This window comes from Cynocephalus volans, chromosome X, assembly GCF_027409185.1.
Source record: "Cynocephalus volans isolate mCynVol1 chromosome X, mCynVol1.pri, whole genome shotgun sequence".
Taxonomy (NCBI): Eukaryota; Metazoa; Chordata; class Mammalia; order Dermoptera; family Cynocephalidae; genus Cynocephalus; species Cynocephalus volans.
In genome coordinates this window covers 63,019,139-63,040,426 of record NC_084478.1, presented here as the reverse complement: position 1 = coordinate 63,040,426, position 21,288 = coordinate 63,019,139, and the positions used below count along the sequence as shown (strand labels likewise).

The 21,288-nt window shown below is 41.3% G+C and overlaps 1 protein-coding gene across 2 annotated transcripts; it reads right to left on the bottom strand.

Annotated features, from left to right (window-relative positions):
* Positions 1-109: 109 nt before the first annotated feature.
* On the bottom strand, positions 110-18,603 carry KRBOX4 (KRAB box domain containing 4). 2 transcript variants are annotated; one of them, XM_063083414.1, is made up of 7 exons: positions 18,538-18,603; positions 17,727-17,834; positions 15,417-15,461; positions 11,152-11,278; positions 10,736-10,831; positions 3,749-3,792; positions 2,081-2,142 (listed from the first exon to the last, which is right to left on the bottom strand). In XM_063083414.1, exons 2-6 carry the CDS (start codon positions 17,739-17,741, stop codon positions 3,749-3,751), a joined length of 327 nt encoding a protein of 108 aa, XP_062939484.1. In that variant the 5' UTR covers positions 17,742-17,834; positions 18,538-18,603; the 3' UTR covers positions 2,081-2,142. The 2 variants fall into 2 exon arrangements, with proteins under 2 accessions (XP_062939483.1, XP_062939484.1); XM_063083413.1 differs by lacking the exon at positions 3,749-3,792 and having other exon boundaries at positions 110-2,142.
* Positions 18,604-21,288: the final 2,685 nt, after the last annotated feature.

The window sequence follows — 21,288 nt, the reverse complement described above, 5'->3', positions numbered from 1 at the left end:
CCTTACTGGTAGTTTCTGGAAATTTGAGACTATAATCAGAGGAATTTAAAAATCAATATTCCAATATCGAAATATGACCACTGTTAATAGTAGTGTATATTTTCTTCCTTAGCTTTTTTCTCTGTATGTTTCTCTCCACATGTGAAGATAAACACATAGATAAAATAATTTTTTACTAATCAAAAACTTGCCTATATTCCCACAACCCAGACATAGGAATTGTAACGGTGTATATCTTTCTTATATATGTCATTTTACGACCCACATCAGTTTTATAATCTCTACTTAGTTTACCATCTTTCCCAAAATTCTTAAGATACTTTAATGACAGCATTATTCCAACTTATGAATGTATCAATAGTCACTCAATTACTTATCTTTGGATATTCAAGTTGCTTATTTTTATTTCAATTAATACTGCTCTTATAGGAAATGATAATTACTTCTTCTCAAGAGAGAACATAATAATAAATTGTTACCACTGTTCTGGGAAAGGCAGAAGGGTATAACCTTTCTCCCTAAGGTGTTTCCACTTTTTTTTTTGCACTGATAACAGATAAAATGTATGTGTAAGTTCTCCTACTTGGATTCCTTTTGTTTGGGGATCCTACTGGCTCATTTTCTCTCAAATTGTTTTGGGATCATCTGTTTACAGATTAACCTAGGAGACTGGCCTAGCAAGAATTAATGTTTTTCTTCTGTCCTCCTGATTATGAACTGTATACTTTTGAAAGCTTTATAACCTATTCTGCAGAGAATATGTGTATAATTTATTACTGAGTGCTTGGTTAAAACCTGTGATCTTTTCTCTAAAATGTATGAGGATATATTTGGAACATGACTTTCCTCATAATATGTAGGAAAAATGGGTTCTCCAACTTATTAAATTTATAATGTCTCCTGAACATAAGTGCTGTGATATAAAATTACATTTAACTTCTTTCTAAAGGCTTCCCAACTTTTGCTATATTCATGGTTTTGACCCTTCATAAATTATTTGATGTAGAATGTATTAAAAATCCTGGGCAAAGAATTTACCATGTTTATTACATGCTTTGAATATTATAACTTTGAGTTTTCTTAAATCTAATGAAGGCAGAATATCTGAAGGCTTTCTGATGTGCAGTAGATTTACATGATTACCCTCAATGAATTGTTTGATGCAAAGTATAACAATGTATAACTAAGGAATAAAGTTATCCCATTTGAAGGTTAATTCATAGGTTTTAGATTTTATCTCCTAAATGTTTTCTGATGTTTAATGAGATGTCTTCCCACTGAAAACTTTCCCAGTTTCTGCATTCATAGGGTTTCTCTCCTGTATGAGTTCTGTGATGTACAATGAGAGTTGATTTTACACTGAAAGATTTTCCACATTCACTACATTCATAAGGTTTCTCCCCTGTATCAATCCTGATGTTTAATGAGAGTTGACTTCCTACTGAAGGTTTTCTCACAGTCACTGCATTTATAGGGTCTCTCTCCAGTATGAATTCTCTGATGTTTAATGAGTGGTGCCTTCTGGATAAAGGTTTTCCCACATTCTCTGCATTCATAGGGCTTCTCCCCTGTATGAGTTCTCTGGTGTGCTATGACAGTTGACTTCCGGCTGAAGGCTTTTGCACATTCACAGCACTGATAAGGCTTCTCTCCAGTGTGAGTTCTTTGATGTACAACAAAGTTTGCTTTTTGGATACTTTTCCACATTCAGTACATTCATACAGTTTCTCTCCAGTTTGAATTCTCTTTTAAGAGCTCACTTATGGTGGGGAGCTTTCCCACATTGATTAGGTTCAAAGAATTTCTCTGCAGGTTGATCTTTATCAAGATTAGAATTGAGGCATAATTTCCAATATGCTTTACATCCACCATCTTTCTTTCTTACTAAGAAAGCTTCTATTCTCACTAAGAAAGTTTAAATTATGTAATTATGTTTTGAACACCTTTCCCATAAGTAATATTAAGGAAGTCTTTGACTTATAGAAACAAAGTCTGTGCTCAGATAACTGATTTTTCTACATGTTCTGCATTCTTCACCACTTTCATCCTTCAGTGTTTCTTTGTCTATGAATTCATCTTGCCACAGAGATTTGTCTTGGCTTTCCTTGTAGTTATCTATCTGCTCATCAACTTGCCCGACTTCTAGAAAAAAAAAATGTGATGAATCATCAAACTTGTAAGTCTTTCTGCTATAATGTTATGTGATAACATTAATGCCTAAATGCCCTGTGGTGAATTCCTATCAGCATGACTTGAGCTGATGTGGATGGCCCCTCCCAATGTCTCACCAACCCCACCTCCCCTACTGAAAATACAAAGAAATGCCAGTCCAAATTTAACGAAAATAATTTAATATGCAGCCAAGCTCAAGACCAAAAAAAGAAATTTATTATGTGATAAAAATGAAGTGGAAATTTAAAGTAAGCATATGAACAGAAATTGAAGCTGGGTGGCTTTGCCGTTGGGGTGAGGGACTAAGTCTGTAATCATGAGTGTGGAATGAATTCCAGGCCACACGACACAAATATGCAGAGGACTAGAAGTGAACTACCTGCTTAAAGCTGGGATTCACAAAGGACATCTCTGTAAAATAAGAACTAAAAAGATGTCACCCACTGGTCAATGAAAATAGCAAGAAGAATCAAGAGTTACTTATAAGAAATCAGAACCCTAGTCCTGTATCACATGCAGAAGTGCATTCCAAATGGACTTTTGAAATATAATACAAAATCCCCAAAGTTGTAAAATTCACCTAAAAATTGGTTCTACATTAGTAAATCCAGTGGGCCCCAGCAGTGGCACTATCCACACAGTTCTGCAGTGATGTTTTCATAGCTGAGGGTACACAGAATTTCCAAGGAAAAGAACTCTCACAAACTTCAAAAGGAAATGAACCATAATGAGTAGAAAATTTATGTCCACAGAAAAACCTGCACAAGATGTTTATAGCAGCTTTATTCATAATGGCCCCAAACTGGAAACAAGCAAGATATCCTTCAATAGGTGAATGGATAAACAAACTGGTACATCCATACAATGGTACATTATTCAGCAATAAAAAGAAATGCACTATCAAGTCATAAACAGACATGGAAGAAACTTAAATGCAAATTGCTATTTGAAAGAAGCCAGTCTGAGAAGGCTACATACTGTATGATTCCACCTATATGACATTTTAGGAAAGGTAAAACTACAGAGATAGTAAAAAGATCAGTGTTTGCCAGGAGGGAGGAGAGAAAGGATGAAAAAATGAAGCACAAGAGATTTTTAGGGCAGTGAAACTATTCTGTATGATGCAGTAATGAAGGATTTTTATGCATTTGCCAAAAACCCATAGAATGAACAACACAAAGAGTGAAACTTAATGTAAAATATGGACTTTAGTTATTAATAATGTATCAATATTTACTCATCAATTGTAACAAATGAGCCACACTAATGCAAGATGTTACTATTAGGGGAAACTACAGGGGAGTAGAGAGGCATATAAGTAAGCTCTCTGTACTAGCTGGTCTATTTTTCTGTAAATCTAAAACTATAATAAAAAATAAAGTATAGTAATTTTAAAAAATGTAAAGGGATAGAGATATAGTATGAAAATCTAACTAAAAGAAAGCTGGAGTAACTACATGAATTTCAGATGATGAATTCAGAGTGAGAAAGATTTTCCGGGACAAAGACTGACATTACAAAATGATAAAATGGTCAATTCTCCAAGAAGAAATAACAATCCTAAAAGTGTATGTACCTAATAACAGCACTTCGAAACACATGAGGCAAAAATGGATACATCTGAAAGAGAAACAGACAAATCCACAATTATTGTTGGAGACTTCAACACTCTTTCTCTCAATAATTGATAGAACAAGTAGACAGAAAACCAGCAATGAATGATATAGATAACCTGAACAGCACTATCAACCAACTTCACATAATTGACATTCATAAAACAGTTCATTCAACAACAGCAGAATACACATTCTATTAAAGTGTATATAAAACATTCATCAAGCTAGACAATATTCTGGGTCTTAAAACAAACTGTAACAAATTTATAAGAAATCATATCATGTGCAATAACAGTATTAAGCCAAAAATCAATAAGAGAAAGATACTTGGATAACTGCAAATATTTGGAAATTTAAGGATATACTTACTTCTAAATAAGTTAATGTAAATTAAAATATTTTGAATTAAACAACAAAAAAGCAACATATAATTTGCGGGACACAGCTAAAGCAGTGTTTAGATGTATATTTACAGCACTGCATTCTTATATTAGAAATGAAAAAAAACAGAAGAAATAATAAAAATTAGAGCAGAAATCAATGATGTTGAAAACAGGAATGTTTTTCAGTGGGTGAACAGTTAAACAAACTAGTACAACCATTTGGTGGAATACTACTCAGTGACAAAAAGGAAGAAACTGTTGGTACACACAACAGGATGAATCTCCAGAGAATTATGCTGAGTGAATAAAAACCAGTTCCATAAGGTGTCAGAGTACATGTTCCCATTTACATAATATTCTTGAAATGACAAAATTATAGCAATGGAGAACAAATTAGTAGTTTCCAGAGTGGAAGGACGGGGTGGGTGTAGGAGGGAATAGGTATGGCTATAAATAGCAATATGAGAGATTCTTGTGGTGATGGAAGTGTTCTGTATCTTCACTTTATTGATGTCAATATCCTTGTGATTTATACTATAATTTTTCAAGAAGTGACCACTGGGGGAAACTGGGTAAAATGGGATCTCTCTGTATTATTTCTTACAAGGGTATGGGAACCTAGAATCATCTCAAAATAAAGTTAATTTAAAAAACAGTCAAATATTCCAAAAAGAAGAATGGTGAAGCAGAACAACAACAAACCAAAAAAGGAAAGGGGGGACAAACAGAAAAATAATGGTAGACCTAAACACAACAATATCAATAATTACATAAAATGCAACAGTCTGAAGGAGGAAAAACATATGCATATCAATTGATCCATAAAAATAATGTGCAGCACTCATTCATGATGCAAACACTCAGAAAACCAGATTAGAAGGAAACATCCTCAACCTTTATCAGGCTGTCTATGAGGGTACTTCAAAAAGTTCAAGGAAAGATTTATATTATCTTTTAAGTCTTTTATCCACAAACTTTCTGAAGCACCCTCATAAAATTATACTTAATGGTGAGAAAGCATATGCTTTTGTTCTAAGATCAGGATGAAGGCAAGGATGTTGCCCTCTCCACTCACAGTCAACATCATACCTAAGATCCTAGCCAGTATAATAAGGCAAGAAAAAGAAGTAAAAGCATCCAGATTGGAAAGAAAAGTACTGTCCTTATTTACAACTGCATGATTGTTTATGTAAAAAATGCCAATCTATCTATAAAAGAGCTACTAGTGCTAATCTGTGAATGTAGAAAGGTCCCAGGATACAAAGTGAACATAGGAAAATCAATTACATTTCTATAAACTAGCAATGACCAATGAGTAAATGAAATACAGTTTGATCATCCCTAATCTGAAAATCTGAAATCTGAAATGCTCCCAAATCTGAAACTTTTTTGAGAGCTTGACATGACACCCAAAGGAAATGCTCATTGGAGCATTTGTGATTTTGGATTTGGGATGTTCAACCAGTAAGTATATAATGCAAATATTCCAAAATCTGAAAAAATATGAAATCTGAAACCCTTCTGAGCCCAAGAATTTTGGATAAGGGATACTCAACCTCTACAAAACAAACGTATACACCTATACATACACATACAGACACACCCCATTTATGTTACCTTATAAGAATATAAAGCAGCAGTAAATTAAACAAAATATGTGCAAGACTACAAACTACATTCAAACTACAAAACTACATTCAAAACTACAAAATATTAGTGAAATAAATTTTAGAAAGACCTAAATAAATGGAAATATAAACCAAATTCTGAATTAGAAGACACAATATGGTTAGCATATCAATGATCCACAGATTCAATGCAATCTCAAACAAAATCCCCTGCCGGCTTTTTTTTTTGCAGAAATTGACAAGCTGATTCTGAAATTTATAAGAAAATATTGGGGACCTAGAACAGCCAAAACTTTGTGAAGAGTTAGAACAAAGTTGGAGGACTCACACTACTTGATTTGAGCACTTAATATAAGGCTACAGTAATTAAGACAGTGTGGTACTGGCATATAAACTGACATATGTGTTTAAACAATTTTCAAAAAGGATGCCACAGTAAATTAATTGAAAATAGTCTTTTCAAAAATGTTACTGGAACAACTGGAAATGCATATGCAAAAGGTAATATAAAACAATGTTGATCCTTACCTCACACCAGATAGAAAAATTAACTCATGATCAGTTACAGACTTAAATATAAGAACTAAAATTATAAATTTTTTGGAAAAAAACACATGAAAAAAATCTTTGTTACCCTGGGTTAGAGGGAGATTTGCTAAATAGTACATATAAAAGCATAATGAACCATAAAAGAAAAACTTGATATATTGGACTTTACCAAAAATAAAAACATCCGTTCTTCGAAAGATTCTGGTAAGGACAAAATAAGCCAAAGCCTGGAAGTAAATACTTGCAAAACACATAGCTGGTAAGAACTTATATCCAGAATACATAATGAATTCTCACAATTTAATAATGAACAAAAATGGCAAAAGATTGCAACAGACACTTCATCAAAGATATACAGATGGCAAATAAGCACACGAAAACATGCTCAACAACTTAATCATTACATAAATGCAAATTTAAATCACAATGAGATCCCCCTACACATCTAATAGAAAGGTGTGTTGGTGGTGGGAAAACAAAATGTTACAGCCACATTGGATATCAGTTTGGCAATGTCTTATAACGTTAAACATATGCTTACCATATGACCAAGCAATAGCACTCCAGATATTTACCCAAGAGATGTGAAGACATAGGTCCATACAAATACCTGTACAAGAATGTTCACCAGCTTCATTCACAATAACCAAAACCCAGGAACAATTCAAATGTACGTTAACTGGTCCATTGATAAACAAACTGGAACACTATTCAGCTATAAAAAGGAACAAACTGCTGATATATGCCATGACATGGATAAATCTAAAAAGCATTAAAGTAAGTGAAAGAAGCCAGACGCATAAGGCTACATACTATATGACTCATTTCTATGACATTCTCGAAAGAACCAAACTCGAAAGAAATGAGATCAAGCCTGGGGTAGGGAGAGAGGTATAATTATAAAAGGAAATAAGGGGTTTTGGGGGGGGGGCATGAAAATGTCCAGTACCTTGATTGTGGTGGTGATTAGATAACTATACTTGTCAAAAATACAGAACTGTACATCTAAGGTGAACTTCATGGTATGTACATTATACCTCAATAAATCTCATTTAAAAAAAGGAATGCAGTCACATCAGCATAAGTATGTAATGACCATACGTGGAAAATACATATAGGGAATTATGTTAAAACATTTACCACATACTGCCAAAGATCACATGGTACCATTAATGCATTTCCTTTTATTAAAATACCTCATAAGTGCTAATGATAAAAAAATACTAACAAATATTGAATTCTAGTTAATGATACACCTGTGAAGTATTTAGGGATGAAGTGTACTGATTTCTGCAATTTACTTTGAAATGCACTGCAAAAAAAATAAGGTGAATTGACGGAAGGACAGAGGAATTGGCAGACAGACAAATAGGAGATAAATACAGCAAAATGTTCAACTGTCAAATCTAGGTAGAGGTATAGGTATTACATGGGTGTTCAATTTGTAATTCTCTTGTTCTGTGTGAAAATTTTCATAATAAAATGTTGGGGGGGAAGCTAGATAAAGAATAGGAAAGTAAACCGAAACTAAGTAGAGAAAAGAAATTAAAGTAAAAGGAGAAATCAATAAAACAGAGAAAATTAACAAAGCTAAAAGTTCTTTCTGTGAAAACATCAAACTTTAAATAAACTTAGAGTTTGTACTACTGCATGGGATTGGACAGTTTTTACTACTGCAATGAGGCTACTCTTGAGATTAAGAGTTCCTAGAAGATTTTTAATATTTCGGAACCACAAGAGAACTTATGAGATCTGCCAGAGATTTCATCCAGGGACAGGGTGAAAAATACAGTCGCTGAAATAGATTTAAGTATGAAGGAATGGGGGAGAAGTTCAAGTAGCTTTCTGCTTCTACTTGGGAGTTGAGAGGGTTTACCAGGAGTAAGTCCATATGCTCCTGTCCCCAGCCCATGCTCCTGGATGACGATCATGCTGTGTTTCACATTTCCTTGGAATCCCTCTCAGCGGACATTTCAAGCAGTGGATCATAACTAGACATGGGCAACAGAATTCTCTAAAGTGGTACTCAAAATACACACAACCAGGCCCACCCCAGGCCTTCTGAAACAATTTCTAGAGAGTGGGGCCTACGTGTGAGTATCCTGAGAGTTCCACGGATAACTATGTGATACATCTCTGGTTAACACCCATTACATTAAAAAAAACTTCCATATGAATAATAACAACAACAAAAAATAGTGATAATATTTGTTGTGAGCTTCCTTTATTCCAGGCACCCTTTTGGGTGTTTTACATGCAACAACTTCTTAACCTCTGACAATCATTACGTTCTATCATTAGCCCTGTTGTACAACAGACAAGAGAGGCGAGGCAACGTATGCAGTGCTAGAATTTGAACCCAGGCTGTGTGGCTGTTGGCCACTTGTATGTGAATGAATAACAAACCTCCTTCCCCTGTCCAGGTCCAAACCAATCAATGCAATATTTACCGAATGTCTTCCACCTGCCTCACACCAGGATAAGTCAGAACAAGACACAGGCTCTCCTCTCTAGGAGTGTGTGTTCTAGGCGGAGAAATAAGCCATAAGCACTTAGCCAGATTTTAACAAAGTTACCAGATGGAATGAAAAAACAGAAGTTTAGCTTTATTATTCAAAGTTACAAATGTAACTAATAAAGAAACTAAAAATAAGAATTAAACATTGTGAAGATAGGGGAGCAGAAGGCCAAAGTATAAGTGAGCTAAATCCTTATTTTTCATAGAGGGGAGATAAAACTAAAAACTCAAGAGGTAGAGGTACAGAGGTATTCCCTAAACCAATGGAGGTGCTCAGCAGAAGAACCGAAATCAGAAACTTTTATAAAGAGGCTGACCTTGAGAAGTGTGACTGGGAATGCATCTAAGATTCCTTTTTATCCTACAACGTTCTGCACTCTTAGACTGAAGACACACGTCTATATTACATTTTAATATAATGTAGTTTTGCTATAAGGGGATTTTGACTCAGGAGGGTGGACTGTGCCTGAGTTTGCTTTGCTTCCCTTCCAGAATACCACTGAAATGAGAACAAGACACACAATCATGACAGTTCCAGGTATCACTGGAAGGAAGAAAGCACACCAGAAATCTGGATGAATCTCTTCCAGGCAGCAGATATGGGATTACTGAGCAATAATGAGGACGTTATAGCCCAAAACATTCCTGGGAGAAGCTACAGAGTGGTGAGTGCCACACATGCCAGCCCAGGGAGGCTCTTAGAGTGGGCACATTTGCCAAGTAGGAGTGGGCTGTGGGGAAGCAACCTGGGGACTCACCTGTAGGTCAGTGGGGCCAGCTTCTGACTACGACTGATGCTCTGAAACTAATCTCTAAAGAGAAGTACTTCTGAAGCTTCACTGTGCCTACAGGTTCCCTGGGGAGCTTGTTGAAATGCAGATTCTGATTCAGTGAATCTGGGGTGAGGCCTGAGATTCTGCATTTCTACTTAGAGCCCCAGCAATGCACAAGCTGCAGCTGGTCCATGGACAGGGTACTATGAAGGGGAGAGAAAGGAGACCAACATATCTGAACAGTTTCTGGATCCGCATAAGCAGCCCAGAGCAAAGACCAAATAAACAAACAACCAGCCAAGGAAAAGAGCTGCTCTACCCAGGACTGAAACATGGCTCACTGAAGTATTCCACCCTGGGAGTAATGTCTCTCCAGTTTATTTTTTGAATAAACAAAGAGATAATAGAAAAAACAAAGAGCTGAGTGGGAGGGAAGTATTGACAAGAGGAAGAATTTGATAATAGGCGGAATCAAGTCAGATTTGTAAGAGTCCTAGAAGAAATTAGAAAACGGAAAACGGTGTGAAGGTTTACAGTGTTTAGCACAAAGCAGGAGCAGGTGAAAACGTGGTAGGTGCCCAGCCTGGCAGAGTTACAGGTCACTAGCAAAGCTTTGTTGTCCCTAATAAGCCAGGTAGAATAATCTCCCCGAGGTTAGAAAAACTGACTCCGAATTTCAGACTGAAAGGGCCCACAGGATGTCCAATAAAGGGGAAACACCAACACCTACATCTATTCTGGCGAAAATGCACAAGAAGAAGGGAAAAGTCCTAAAAGCTCCCAGAAAGCGGGGAGGAAAGAAATGAGAATGGGCTTGGCACTTCACACTCGCAAGCGAGGAGGCTGGAAGGCAGAATTGGGCTGTAAGGTTAAGAGTGGCCTCACACTGTCCGAAACCCAGGCAAAGGACACTGAGCCCAAGAAAGGCAGACGGGCAGGGGCCTCATTTGCATATTGCCACAGCTCCTTCCTTAGGCCCGAGGCTCATCCACAAGTCCGGGCTCTGAGAAGATTCCTGAGCACATCCCAGTGACCAAGCTCTCACCCACAACTGGGGGCCCCTTTCCCTGGCCTGCCTCACCCGGCGTGTGCTCACCTGGACAGCTCCGCATTGGGCTTCCTCTGTCTGCCACCCAGGACTCTTCTCCTTGTCCCAACCTGAAGATCACATCTGGTTTGGCAATTAGATACCCTGTTCAGGGGAAATGACATAGGATTGCATTATTAATGCCAGAGGCATTCCAGAACCAAGGCGAACCTTGCAGACTGAAGATGGTACGGCCTCAGTGACTGCCCAGTGCACACAGCTAGGTTGCCCCTCAGTACAGAACATCCACATAGACAGCAAGAGCACAGATGCTCTATGGAGCGTCCAAACGGGACTTTGAATTCTTGACAGTGAGCCTTAAGCCCAAACTCACTGAGGGTTTGCAACGCCCTGAGCGTGCAGCAGCCTAGAAAGGGAGACACTACTGGGTGCATTCTGTGTCACACTGTAGAGTGGTCCCTCACCCACAGACACCAGGTGGCTGTAGTTCTCAAGCATGACATCCCTGTAGAGGTTCTTCTGTGCAGAGTCCAGTTGCTCCCACTCCTCCAGGGTGAAGTCCACAAACACATCCTTGAAGGTCAATGACTCCTGTAACAGCACATTCCTCGTTAGCCCAGTGTGATCACCCTGGGGGGACTAAGAAGTGACACCTCACACACATAGAGGGCTTACTCTGTGCCCTTCTAAGACATTTACATGTACTAAAGATGTCAATCCTCACCACCATCCTAGGAGAAACCTGACAGACAAGGAATGTGAGGCACACAGAGTGTAAAGTAACTAGTCCAGGCTATCGCAGCTAGGAAACAGGGACTAAAATCCATGAGGTCTGGCTTCAGCACCCATATTTTTAAACAATACAGTATGTTGCCTTTCTGTATAGAATCATTCTTATGCTGTTCAGTAGTCACACTTTGACATGGTATATTATGTAGAATATTCATATAACTACAATTATTTAAAACTCTATGAGGAGAAACAGATAGGATGTTAGAAATACCTTACCCTAGAAATTTATTCATTCAACACATATTTACTGAATAGAGACCAAACTGGTATGTCTTATGGATGTAACGATTAATTTAAAAAACCCAAAAAACAAAACAAAACAAAACAAAAACACCGCCTGAACTCAAGAAGGTTCAGTCTAATAAAGGGAGAAAAACAACACAAACTCACAGATGAAAGGGAGGGAGGCTGCCCTACAGGGGCAATGACAGTTGTAGGACAGGGTCCAGGTAGCCCAGAGAGGAGAAAGTCATGCTCGGAGCTGACAGAGCACGCTTCACAGGGGATACAGAGCTAGAACAGTTCTAAACATAGCTAATCAGTCAGGACAGACAGTTCTAACTGCAGCTCATCAATCATGAGACAAGGAACAGAAAGCCAGAGGGTCAGCAGCCTGGGCAGCTGACTGAGGCTAATGGGAAAAGGTCTGGGTTTGGCCTCGTTACCACCAGATAGGAGCTCACTTCTACAAGTGCCCTAATTACCATCAAAGACCAATAACCCTCTTGTTTATGCTCTGGATCCCATCCTGTCTTGCCCACACTTGTTGGTCTTAAACTGTGAGATATTTTGCACCCACAAGGTCCAAGTGGGTCACAGCTGGCAAGTTTACTCAGCTGTGCAGAAGGAGAGGAGGCAGGAAAACCAGTGTGCCCAAGAACACTGACAGACAGGTGTCTGCAGTAGGAGGGCTTCTCAAAGCAATCTGGTAGCTATTAGACAAAAAGCCCCTCCTGCATGACAGCTCAGGAACAAATCCACACTGGTGAGTGTGGGGGGCCACATGGCTTAGAAGCCCTAAGCTGTCAAAATTAAAGATGCACCTAGCGTTGACCTAGAATTCTCACCTCTAGAACGTTATCTTACTGACCAAATGTACTCATATACATACAAACTGGAATGTATCTGGATATTCATGGCTATGTTGTTTATTGTAGAAGGTTAAATATCTTGATTCTTGTTTGGTTTTTAGTATAGGGTTTTTAGGTAATGCATGTATGGGACAAAAATCCTTGGTTAGGGGGCAACATCCCATAGCTAGTGGGCAATGGCTCATCTAATCACTGTTTAGGTATGGGATTATATACTTCAATGATTTTAGACCTAACAGGTGGTTGACATAACGATCTTGTTAAGAGATTTTAAAGAATTGCTGTAGGGAAAAATGTGAAAAAATGTTTGCTATGGGCAAGCTGTTTGTTGATGGAAACTTTAGGGACAATTATACTTAGATTTAATAATAAGAATGCAACTCTTGTTTAAATCATTTAAGGAGAGGTTATATTTTCAATTAGATAATGATCACAGTTTGATCAACTTAGCTTTTCACAAATTATACTTTGGAATGTCATGTTGTTCATTTAAATGATGTTACTAGTTTCTATTGTTTAAGCTGTACTTAGCTGTAGATAACTTTTGTTACATTGCCCATGTCTTTGTGTCCTTTTGAAATGATTGGATCAACTGATTTTTCTTGTGAAACTTCCTTGTCTTTACAATAAAAAATAGAAGCTAATTTTGAATCGGGGCTGTACCCAGTTTCTCCTAACAGAGGACTTGCTGAGGTGCAGTCCCTTCAGGCTTTTCATTGCATTCATGTTGCTTTGAGTAATCTTGTTTGCATCTCTGTTACACAGCAAGAAATGTAAAACTTTATGGAATCAAAAGACTAGAGATATCTTCAATGTAAATCCCTGGGTGAAAGAAAAATAAATAATGGTATTTTCAGCTACTGCAATATCAAGCAAGCATTTCTGTAAATGGGATATACTACGGTTTTCAAAATTGGGCGATTTTGTCCCCCAGGGAACATTTGACAATGTCAGGAGAAATTCTCATTGTCATGACAAGGGAGGTGAGGTGGAGGTACTGGCATTTAGAGGGCAGAGGTCAGCGCTGTTGCTAAACATCCTCCAGTGCACTAGACAGAACCACAAATAATTATCTGGCCCAAAATGTCAACAGTGACAAGGTTAAGAAAACCTGGGGTAGATCAACACATGGTGAAATGGAATGATCATTAACTCATGAACAGAACCAAAATGTACTCTAACTTGTTAAAAAGAAAAAAAGAAGGAAAAGAAAAAGAAACAGGGATTCATATGTCTGGACGTGTTGTCCCCCCAAAACTCATGCAGATATCTGATCCCCAATGTGGCAGTGTTGAAAGCTGATTGAGTCATGGACGTGGTTCCCTCATGAATGGATTACTGCTCTCCCTGTGGGGTGAGGGTCCTGAGTGAGATCTTGCCCATGAGAAGAGGTTATTTAAAAAGACCCTGGCACCTCCCATCTCTCTCTCTCTTGCTTCCTCTCGCCATGTGATCTGCTTGTATCTGCCAGCTACCTGCCGCTTTCCGCCATGAGTAGAAGCAGCCTGAGGCCTGCGCCAGATGCAGCTGTCCCAGAACCGTAAGCCAAATAAACCCCTTTTCTTTATAAATTACCCAGTCTCAGGCATTTCTGTTATAGCAACACAAAACGGACTAAAACAATAAGCATATAGGTTCTCTGGAAGAATGTATGAAAAACTGAAGGAGGAGAAGAGTTGGGGATGGGGCGACAGGGAGATTTATTTTCCTCATTTTGTTGAACAAAGCTTTCAATTTTTTACCACGTGTAAAAATTACTTGAAAACATACTCAATTCATTTTATGAATGCTCTATTCAGATTATGCTTTTAGAATTTTGGCATCTATATTCTTAAGTGAAACCGGTCTACAATTTTCTTTTTTTTAGTGTCTTCATCAAATTTAAGGTTAAGTGGATTCATAAAATGAACTGGATTTCTTCTCATCTTTCATTAGCCTGGAAACCTCGAACATAGAGATTATCTGGTCTTTAAAATTTTGTAAAAGTTCTAATTAGTATAGAGTTAGAGAGGGCAAATTTAACACGTGAATTCCTTAGACTCAAAAATCCAACTTCTAGGCCTATCCTCCATAAACACTTGTCCTATTGAACAAACAGGTATATAAAAAAATGAAAAACCTAAATGTCCATCAATGGAGAAATAACTAAATGAAACATCCATTCTATGAAATAAGAACTGAAGTAATCTTTATATATTGACAAGGAACGCCACCTAGAATATAATCAGGTGGAGAAAGCAAGCTGGGTAAGGGAGTGTAATGCCATTTGTGTTAAAATACACAAAACTATATATATGTGCGTGTACATTTTTAGTTAATTAAATTGATATATATGCATCTACACCATGGCGTCACCAAACTGGTAACAGTGATGGTATCTCTGAGGAAGAATGTGGTACTGGGGGAAGAAAAAATAGAAACATTTTGGCTACAAGTTTTTTGTATGTACATTGAATCACCACACATGAATTTACTTTTATTCTCTTTAATGTAATGAGTAAGAACAAGTGCCCTGGAAGTGAAGAAAGAGAAAAATCAGGATAAGTCTAGGTATTTAAGCATACATACAAAAAAAATGTATGCTTAACCAAAAGAAGAAAAGGTAAGATATAGGTCCCACAGGAAGAAATAGAGAATTCTCTTGTTGTCGTTGTCGGTTTTTTTTTTTTTTTTTTTTCCTATCTCCTGGCGAGGGGAAGGATTAGGAAAACCTGATGACAGGTTGAAGTGAAAACAACCAGAACGGAAAGGATCAACAGATTTTTTTTTTTCAAGGCTACAACACAGATTCCTAAAAGCTGTGTCAAGTTCATTGGAAACAAAATAGCAGTAAATTGGGAACTCACCTGGGACATGGCCATCCTGTTCAGCTCCGGACAAAGGAGGGAGAACTACAAAGGCAGAATTAGGAGGGTCAAGATCAGTGCATACAGCCATGAGACCAGCATCACCAGCTGAATAATAATCACCCTTGCACCCTGGGGACAGTGATCTGGAAACATGGCCTGGGAGCCCCAGCCCGTTCCCTTGGGACTCCGCTAAGATCATGTGGGTTTTGCTCATGGAATTTTGTTTTCCTTACTGGACAGATGTATGACTTGAGTTTAAAGACACCTACTTAAGACAACATTAACCATTTGACACCCACTCCATCTCCAGAATTCTATTCCAAGCAATTATTCATGATGAAACAGTCACAAATGTGCACAAAGCTGCAGAGGTGTTAACTGCACTCATTTCCGCCATTCGAATTTGGAGGCAAACTAAATGTCCTGGAAAAGGGACTCACCAAATATGACATGGACAAAACAGGACTACAGCATGGGCTTTGCAACTAATATGAAACTTTGTTTTCAGTTCTTAACACGTTTAAAAGCAGGTTACAAAAAGCAAGTACAGCGGGACCCAGTCTGTGTTAAGCAGTATGTACACGGATGATGTCTCGGGGAGCATTTATTAAAATGTTGACATTGGTTACCTTTGAGTGGTGATTTCAATTTTCTTCTTTTGTTTACTTGCATTTTCTTATTTTTTGACAATGCGTATTAGTTACTAGTGAGGTAAAAATTAAAAATTATTAAAAATCACCTATTATTGCACTAAACTCTAGCAGTGAAAAGACACTCAGCATATTGTGATGACAAGAATCTGTTGATGTAGTTCGGCACAAGGAGACAAACCAGGGCTCAGAGGGCAGGGAGGTGGCAGCGGCAGGTGAGTAAGAGCCCAGCACTGTCAGTTCTATGTGGAGCTGAAAACCACTGTGCTTACCCCCCTGTGCCCTGCACTCTTCAGTGGCCCCTTTACCACCCTGTTCCTGCCCCATCACCTCCCCCATTGCCATAATTTTTCACTGTGATTGTTACGCTCTTTTTTCTTTGGCAGTTTTGAAAGTTTCAGCAAGGAGCTCCTGTGCAGAGCAACCTTCATATACTGCAGCGATCACGCAGGCAGCATCAGGACAACAGGGTTCAGCTCCGTGTAGCTCAACGAGTCATGCTCTCAGGCCCAGATTTGTTAAACATCAAAACCAGGCAGCAGTACTGGATGATAGCTGATGTGGACCGAATGTCCCCCCCCAACCTCACTGAAGCTTAAATTGTGTCCCCTAACATTCCACATACTGGAATCTCGGCCCCCACTGTGACAGTGTTGAGAGGGCAGGAAATCCTATTATGTTAATTGAAAGGTGGAGCCTTGAAGAGCTGATCAGATTGTTGGACCATGCCTTAGTGACTGGATTAATAATGGGGTTCAGGGGCACGGTTCTGAGTACTTTAAAAGGAGAGCATGTGAGAGTCTCTTTCTCTCTCTCTCTGCTCTGCCACTTTCTGCCATATGAGACTACTGGGTCACTGTCGCCACCACCAAGACCCTCACCAGATGTGTTCCTTGGACTTTGGACTTCCCAAGCTCTGAAACTGTAAGCAATAAATTTCGTTTTCTTACAAATCACAGAGTTCCAGGTAATTTTGCTATAAACATCAGAAACAGACTAATACAATAGCATACCTACAGACTACTCTGAAATTCTAAAAACTAAAGGTATAAAATATATTTTCTGCACTTTGGTCAGGATGGAGGGAGAGTCAGCATTTCCCCTTAAAGCAGGCATAGTGTTGATACTATGGGACTCACTCAAACCCAGAAATAGCCAATGGCAAGAGAAGGGAGCACAATGCATGCACATAAGCGTGCTAGGAGAGGACAAAGTCGTCTGTGTCTGGTCATGATGCTTCCCAGGCTGCTCCGGCCTTTGCAGGCACTACAGCAGGATGCCTGCCCCCACGGGGGGCATACATGCCTCCGTCCACCTGGGACTTTCATGTGTCTCTCCTCCAACACATTAACAAATTGCCCACTGTCACATGATCCTTGATAGTGCCTGAAAATTGAGCCAGCTTTGCTCTCTCAGCTAAAGGGTGGGACACAGGCCCTGCAGGTCCAGCTCTTCTAGGACCTGCTGTACTGTGAGCCTCCTCCATCTCCCCTGAGGATCTGGATCTGGGATCTGGGGTCAGGATTATCCTCCAACTTGCCCCAGGCAGGCCCTCTTGTTCCCAAGGAGGCAGGACCAAGGGATTCAGAGAGAAACGCACCTCACCTGGAACCATCATTGTAGCACCAGATCTCTGCCTCCGACCCAGGGAACTCACCTCCTCCTGAGGCATTAAAATGAGTCTTCTGTAGGCTGAGGAAGCCCGGACGCAGATTAGCTGGAGTCAGAAGTTGGTGGTCAGCGGTGTCAGTTATGCGCTCTGACTCTGGAAACACAATGACCACAGGAGATTCAATTAGCAACCCCCATGCTACCCTCCATGGAGCAAAGCTGGACACAAGAAGGCACAGTGCCTCATTCTAGCTTTAAGAGTCAACATTCGTAAAGAGCTCAATGATTGGCAATGAACTAACACGGCCTTGCTAAGAGTCCGGGCTCTGGACCAACTGATTTTCTGCTCTGCCACTGTTGGTTATTTCAGAAATAAGTCGAGTGCCTTCTACGTGCCCGTTCTCCGGGTTACAGACACATCAATGAACAAAACCTCAGAGTTCCCCGCTCCTGCGGAGCTTATATTCTAGCAGGGACACAGACTACACGCAGTAAACACGATAAATAAATTACAGGGCACTTAGAAAGGGATAAGTGCTAGTGGCAAAGACCAAGGATGCCTGGGGTTTACTCCCCATGTGACTCCGGACAGGCGGCCGAGCCACTCTACGCCGTCTTCCTCCACAAAACGCAGATTATGGCAGTACTACCTCTCAGCGCCCCTGTGAAAGCTGATGAGAAACACTGGCAACGGCCTGGCATCTACTAGGCACCCAGTAAACAGTCCCTGAAGGACGCCCTCCACCCACCGCTCGCCGGCCCCCGACCCTCACGCCACGGCCCGTGTCACTCAACCCCACAGGGCGCTAACGCACGACCCGGCGGCCCCCCAACCGTCCCTGTCAAACCGTCACCACCTCCCGCTCCCGGGTACTTCCCCGCGCAGGCCCGGAACCTCGGGGGCGGAGACAACGGCCGGTGTGAACTCGACCCCTCTCGCGTCGGCCGAGCACTTCCGCTTCCCGTCACTCCTGGGCACGCGGGGCGCGGCGCACGCGCAGTCGCTCGGGGCGGGGGCACCACCGCCGGGTCCGGTGAGCGCCTCTTGGCCCCGTTTCCTGACAACGCTCGCCGTGAGGGAGGGGGAGGCCTGGGGGAGGACGACTGGAGCGCGCGTTGTCTACGGCGAGTCGCACGGAAGGCCCGGGGAGGCGACCCAGGGCGGCGGGAGGAGAGCGGGCTCCGCGCGCACTTTCCAGCGGCTCCACTCCCGCCCGCACCGGGGCGAAGCCCCCGTTCCAGTCCGTGCTCCTGCGCCGCGCCCTCCCGGTTGCTGCGCTCCTCTGTCCCCACGGCCCCGCTGTCCGCTTCCTTCCGCGGCTGGACAGAGGAACGAGAGTCGCTCCTCTGGAGTCGATAGCAGCAAGAGGGCGCGTTCATCTAAGGGCCAGGGCCGGGCTCCGAGCGTCCCGCCCTCAGGGGCTCTGGCTGGGTCGAGAAGTGGCCGCAGGAAGGGCTCTGGAGCAGGGCCTCAGGGCCAGCAGCCCCCGAAATGAGGAAGAAACCCCCGTTCTGATTCTCCTGTAACAAATGCGGGGGCTTCAGTTCCTGGGACCCCGGACGCCCTGGCAGAATCTGGTGTTTGCGTTTTTGAAAACGCATTGTAAATGGGGGAGATCTGTTGTCTCTGGGAATGCCCGCCAGTGGCAACGTGGCCTGCTAAAGAAGGCCTGTGGTGGCCTTAAGGAAACTTCTGTTTTCTGTCAAGTTCTGGGAGAAAGAGGCTAAGTGTGTTCTCTCTGCTTGCTGTACGTGCCTGGTCATCAAGCAGGCCCCCTTTGGGTCAGGCATGGCAGGGTCTGAGCCCAGGTAGACTGCAGTTCCTTCTGTGTTGGAGCCCACTGGAGTCAGGCACTGTTTACAGCTGTATAGGTCGAGTATTATCATGAGATCCATCAGACATTTAATTTCCAATTGAACGTATGTCTTTCTCCTCTTTCTCTTTCTCCTGTGCTGGTTAACTGAAATTCCCCAGGTGGTTTGGATGAATGACAGCCCAAATCTCCAAACTCAGTAGGGCAGACATCTTCTGGGAAGTGAAGCTAAGCCACGTGTAGAAGTTTAGGGAAAGAGCCTGTTTTCCCTTGGGCCTGCGAGCAGAGGATTATTTCCCACTCTGAGTGTAGTGCGTATGTGTAATTGATGGCCAGGTTTGGAGATACTAACCAATTTATTTCCAGAGGAGAGGTGACCTGATAACCTTTTTGGTGATCACTATCAGTAGTCAGGAAAGGGCTAATAGTGTTAGTGTGACAGTGTCCTGAGGACAGTAGAGAAACCCAAGTTGCAGAAGCACCTGGTCTGTGCACTCTGGCGAGACTCTCCTCAAATCCTGATTCTACAGGAACAGGTGTTTGCACAAAAGGGAAGGGGCTCAGGCTTTGGATGGGGCCTGGTGAAGGGTGTGCCATTGTAGTCATGACAGAATTTTCTAGTCATGACATTGGCGTTCAGGAATCAAGAAGCACATGGAGGTGTTTTTCAATCCCACATTCTGCCTGGACTGTTGAGATCTGCTAATCCATTAGAAGAGAAGGCTCAGATCCACCAATTACTAGCCCTTTGCCATAACCAGGGACCGCCTGTCCTAGATGGCTACTGATATTGTTCAAGGAGACATCTCTGGAACCCCAAGCCCATGACTTGGCTTATGCCAGGCACCTGGTAAGTGGTGCTGGTTTCCGCTGTCCTCTGCCACACACTATGGAACATGCTGGTACCACTGCTGGACCTTTCCTTAATGTGGGCCTCCCTTTTGCCATCTCCTTGCACAATTGTGCCTGTGCCTGGCACCATCCTTGCCCAAGATCACCACTCATATTCAGCTGAAAACATCTTTTTAATGTAGAAGTTAGACTTCTTATTGAGTTGAAATTTATCTGTTTTTTCTTCCTGATGCTACAGTATTATCAGTTGCATTGGTACCCATTCTACAGTTTGTTTCAGTCATCCTGATGGGGTGGACCTTCTGAAATCCAGTATGACCCTCCCTTCAGGAAGCGACTTACTAGGCCATTTGTCAGAAAGTTCTGGACCTGAGCGGCAGCTACTGGGAGGCACCACCAGGCTTTTCCACATCCGAGGGGCAGAGGTCCTGAGTAATTACAGGGGGCAGGAGCTGAGTCATGCTTGCTTTCTTGCTGCAGTGTAGTTCTGCTGAGGGTCCCTGGTACTTTCTTGTTCCTGGAGGCTTTCCCTCCAGTGAGTGTGGTGACAGGCCCATCAGGCGCTGTCCTGATAATGTCCTACTGTTTGAGCTGCGTGAGATCCAACTGGGAAGGGAAGGCCACTTGTAAGTGCTCATCTCCTGGGTGGATGGCATTTCTCTCTCTCTGGGGCTTCCCGTATAGATTTGCACAGGCAGGAGAGTATCCAGAGTTGTGTGGAGCTGGAATAACAATGAGGGAATGGGGAATACACTCCAGGGAACTGATTGATGGCTCCAAAATAATATCATGAAGCCAATCCCATGGCTGTCTGGTGACTCAGCGGTTAGAATTCCAGTCATTTGGTAACTGTGCCCATTGTTGGGAAGTGTGTACACTATGAAGACTTCTGCTAGGCCCTGGCAACTCTACTTTCAAGGTCTCTTTGTTCCTTAAAGATGC

Coding starts and splice junctions, on each gene's coding strand:
- KRBOX4 (XM_063083413.1), bottom strand. Junction 11,279..15,416: donor ACAGGATGGCCATGTCCCAG/GTGAGTTCCCAA, acceptor GTGCTGTTACAG/GAGTCATTGACCTTCAAGGA. Junction 2,143..10,735: donor CCCAATGCGGAGCTGTCCAG/GTGAGCACACGC, acceptor TTTTTTTTCTAG/AAGTCGGGCAAGTTGATGAG.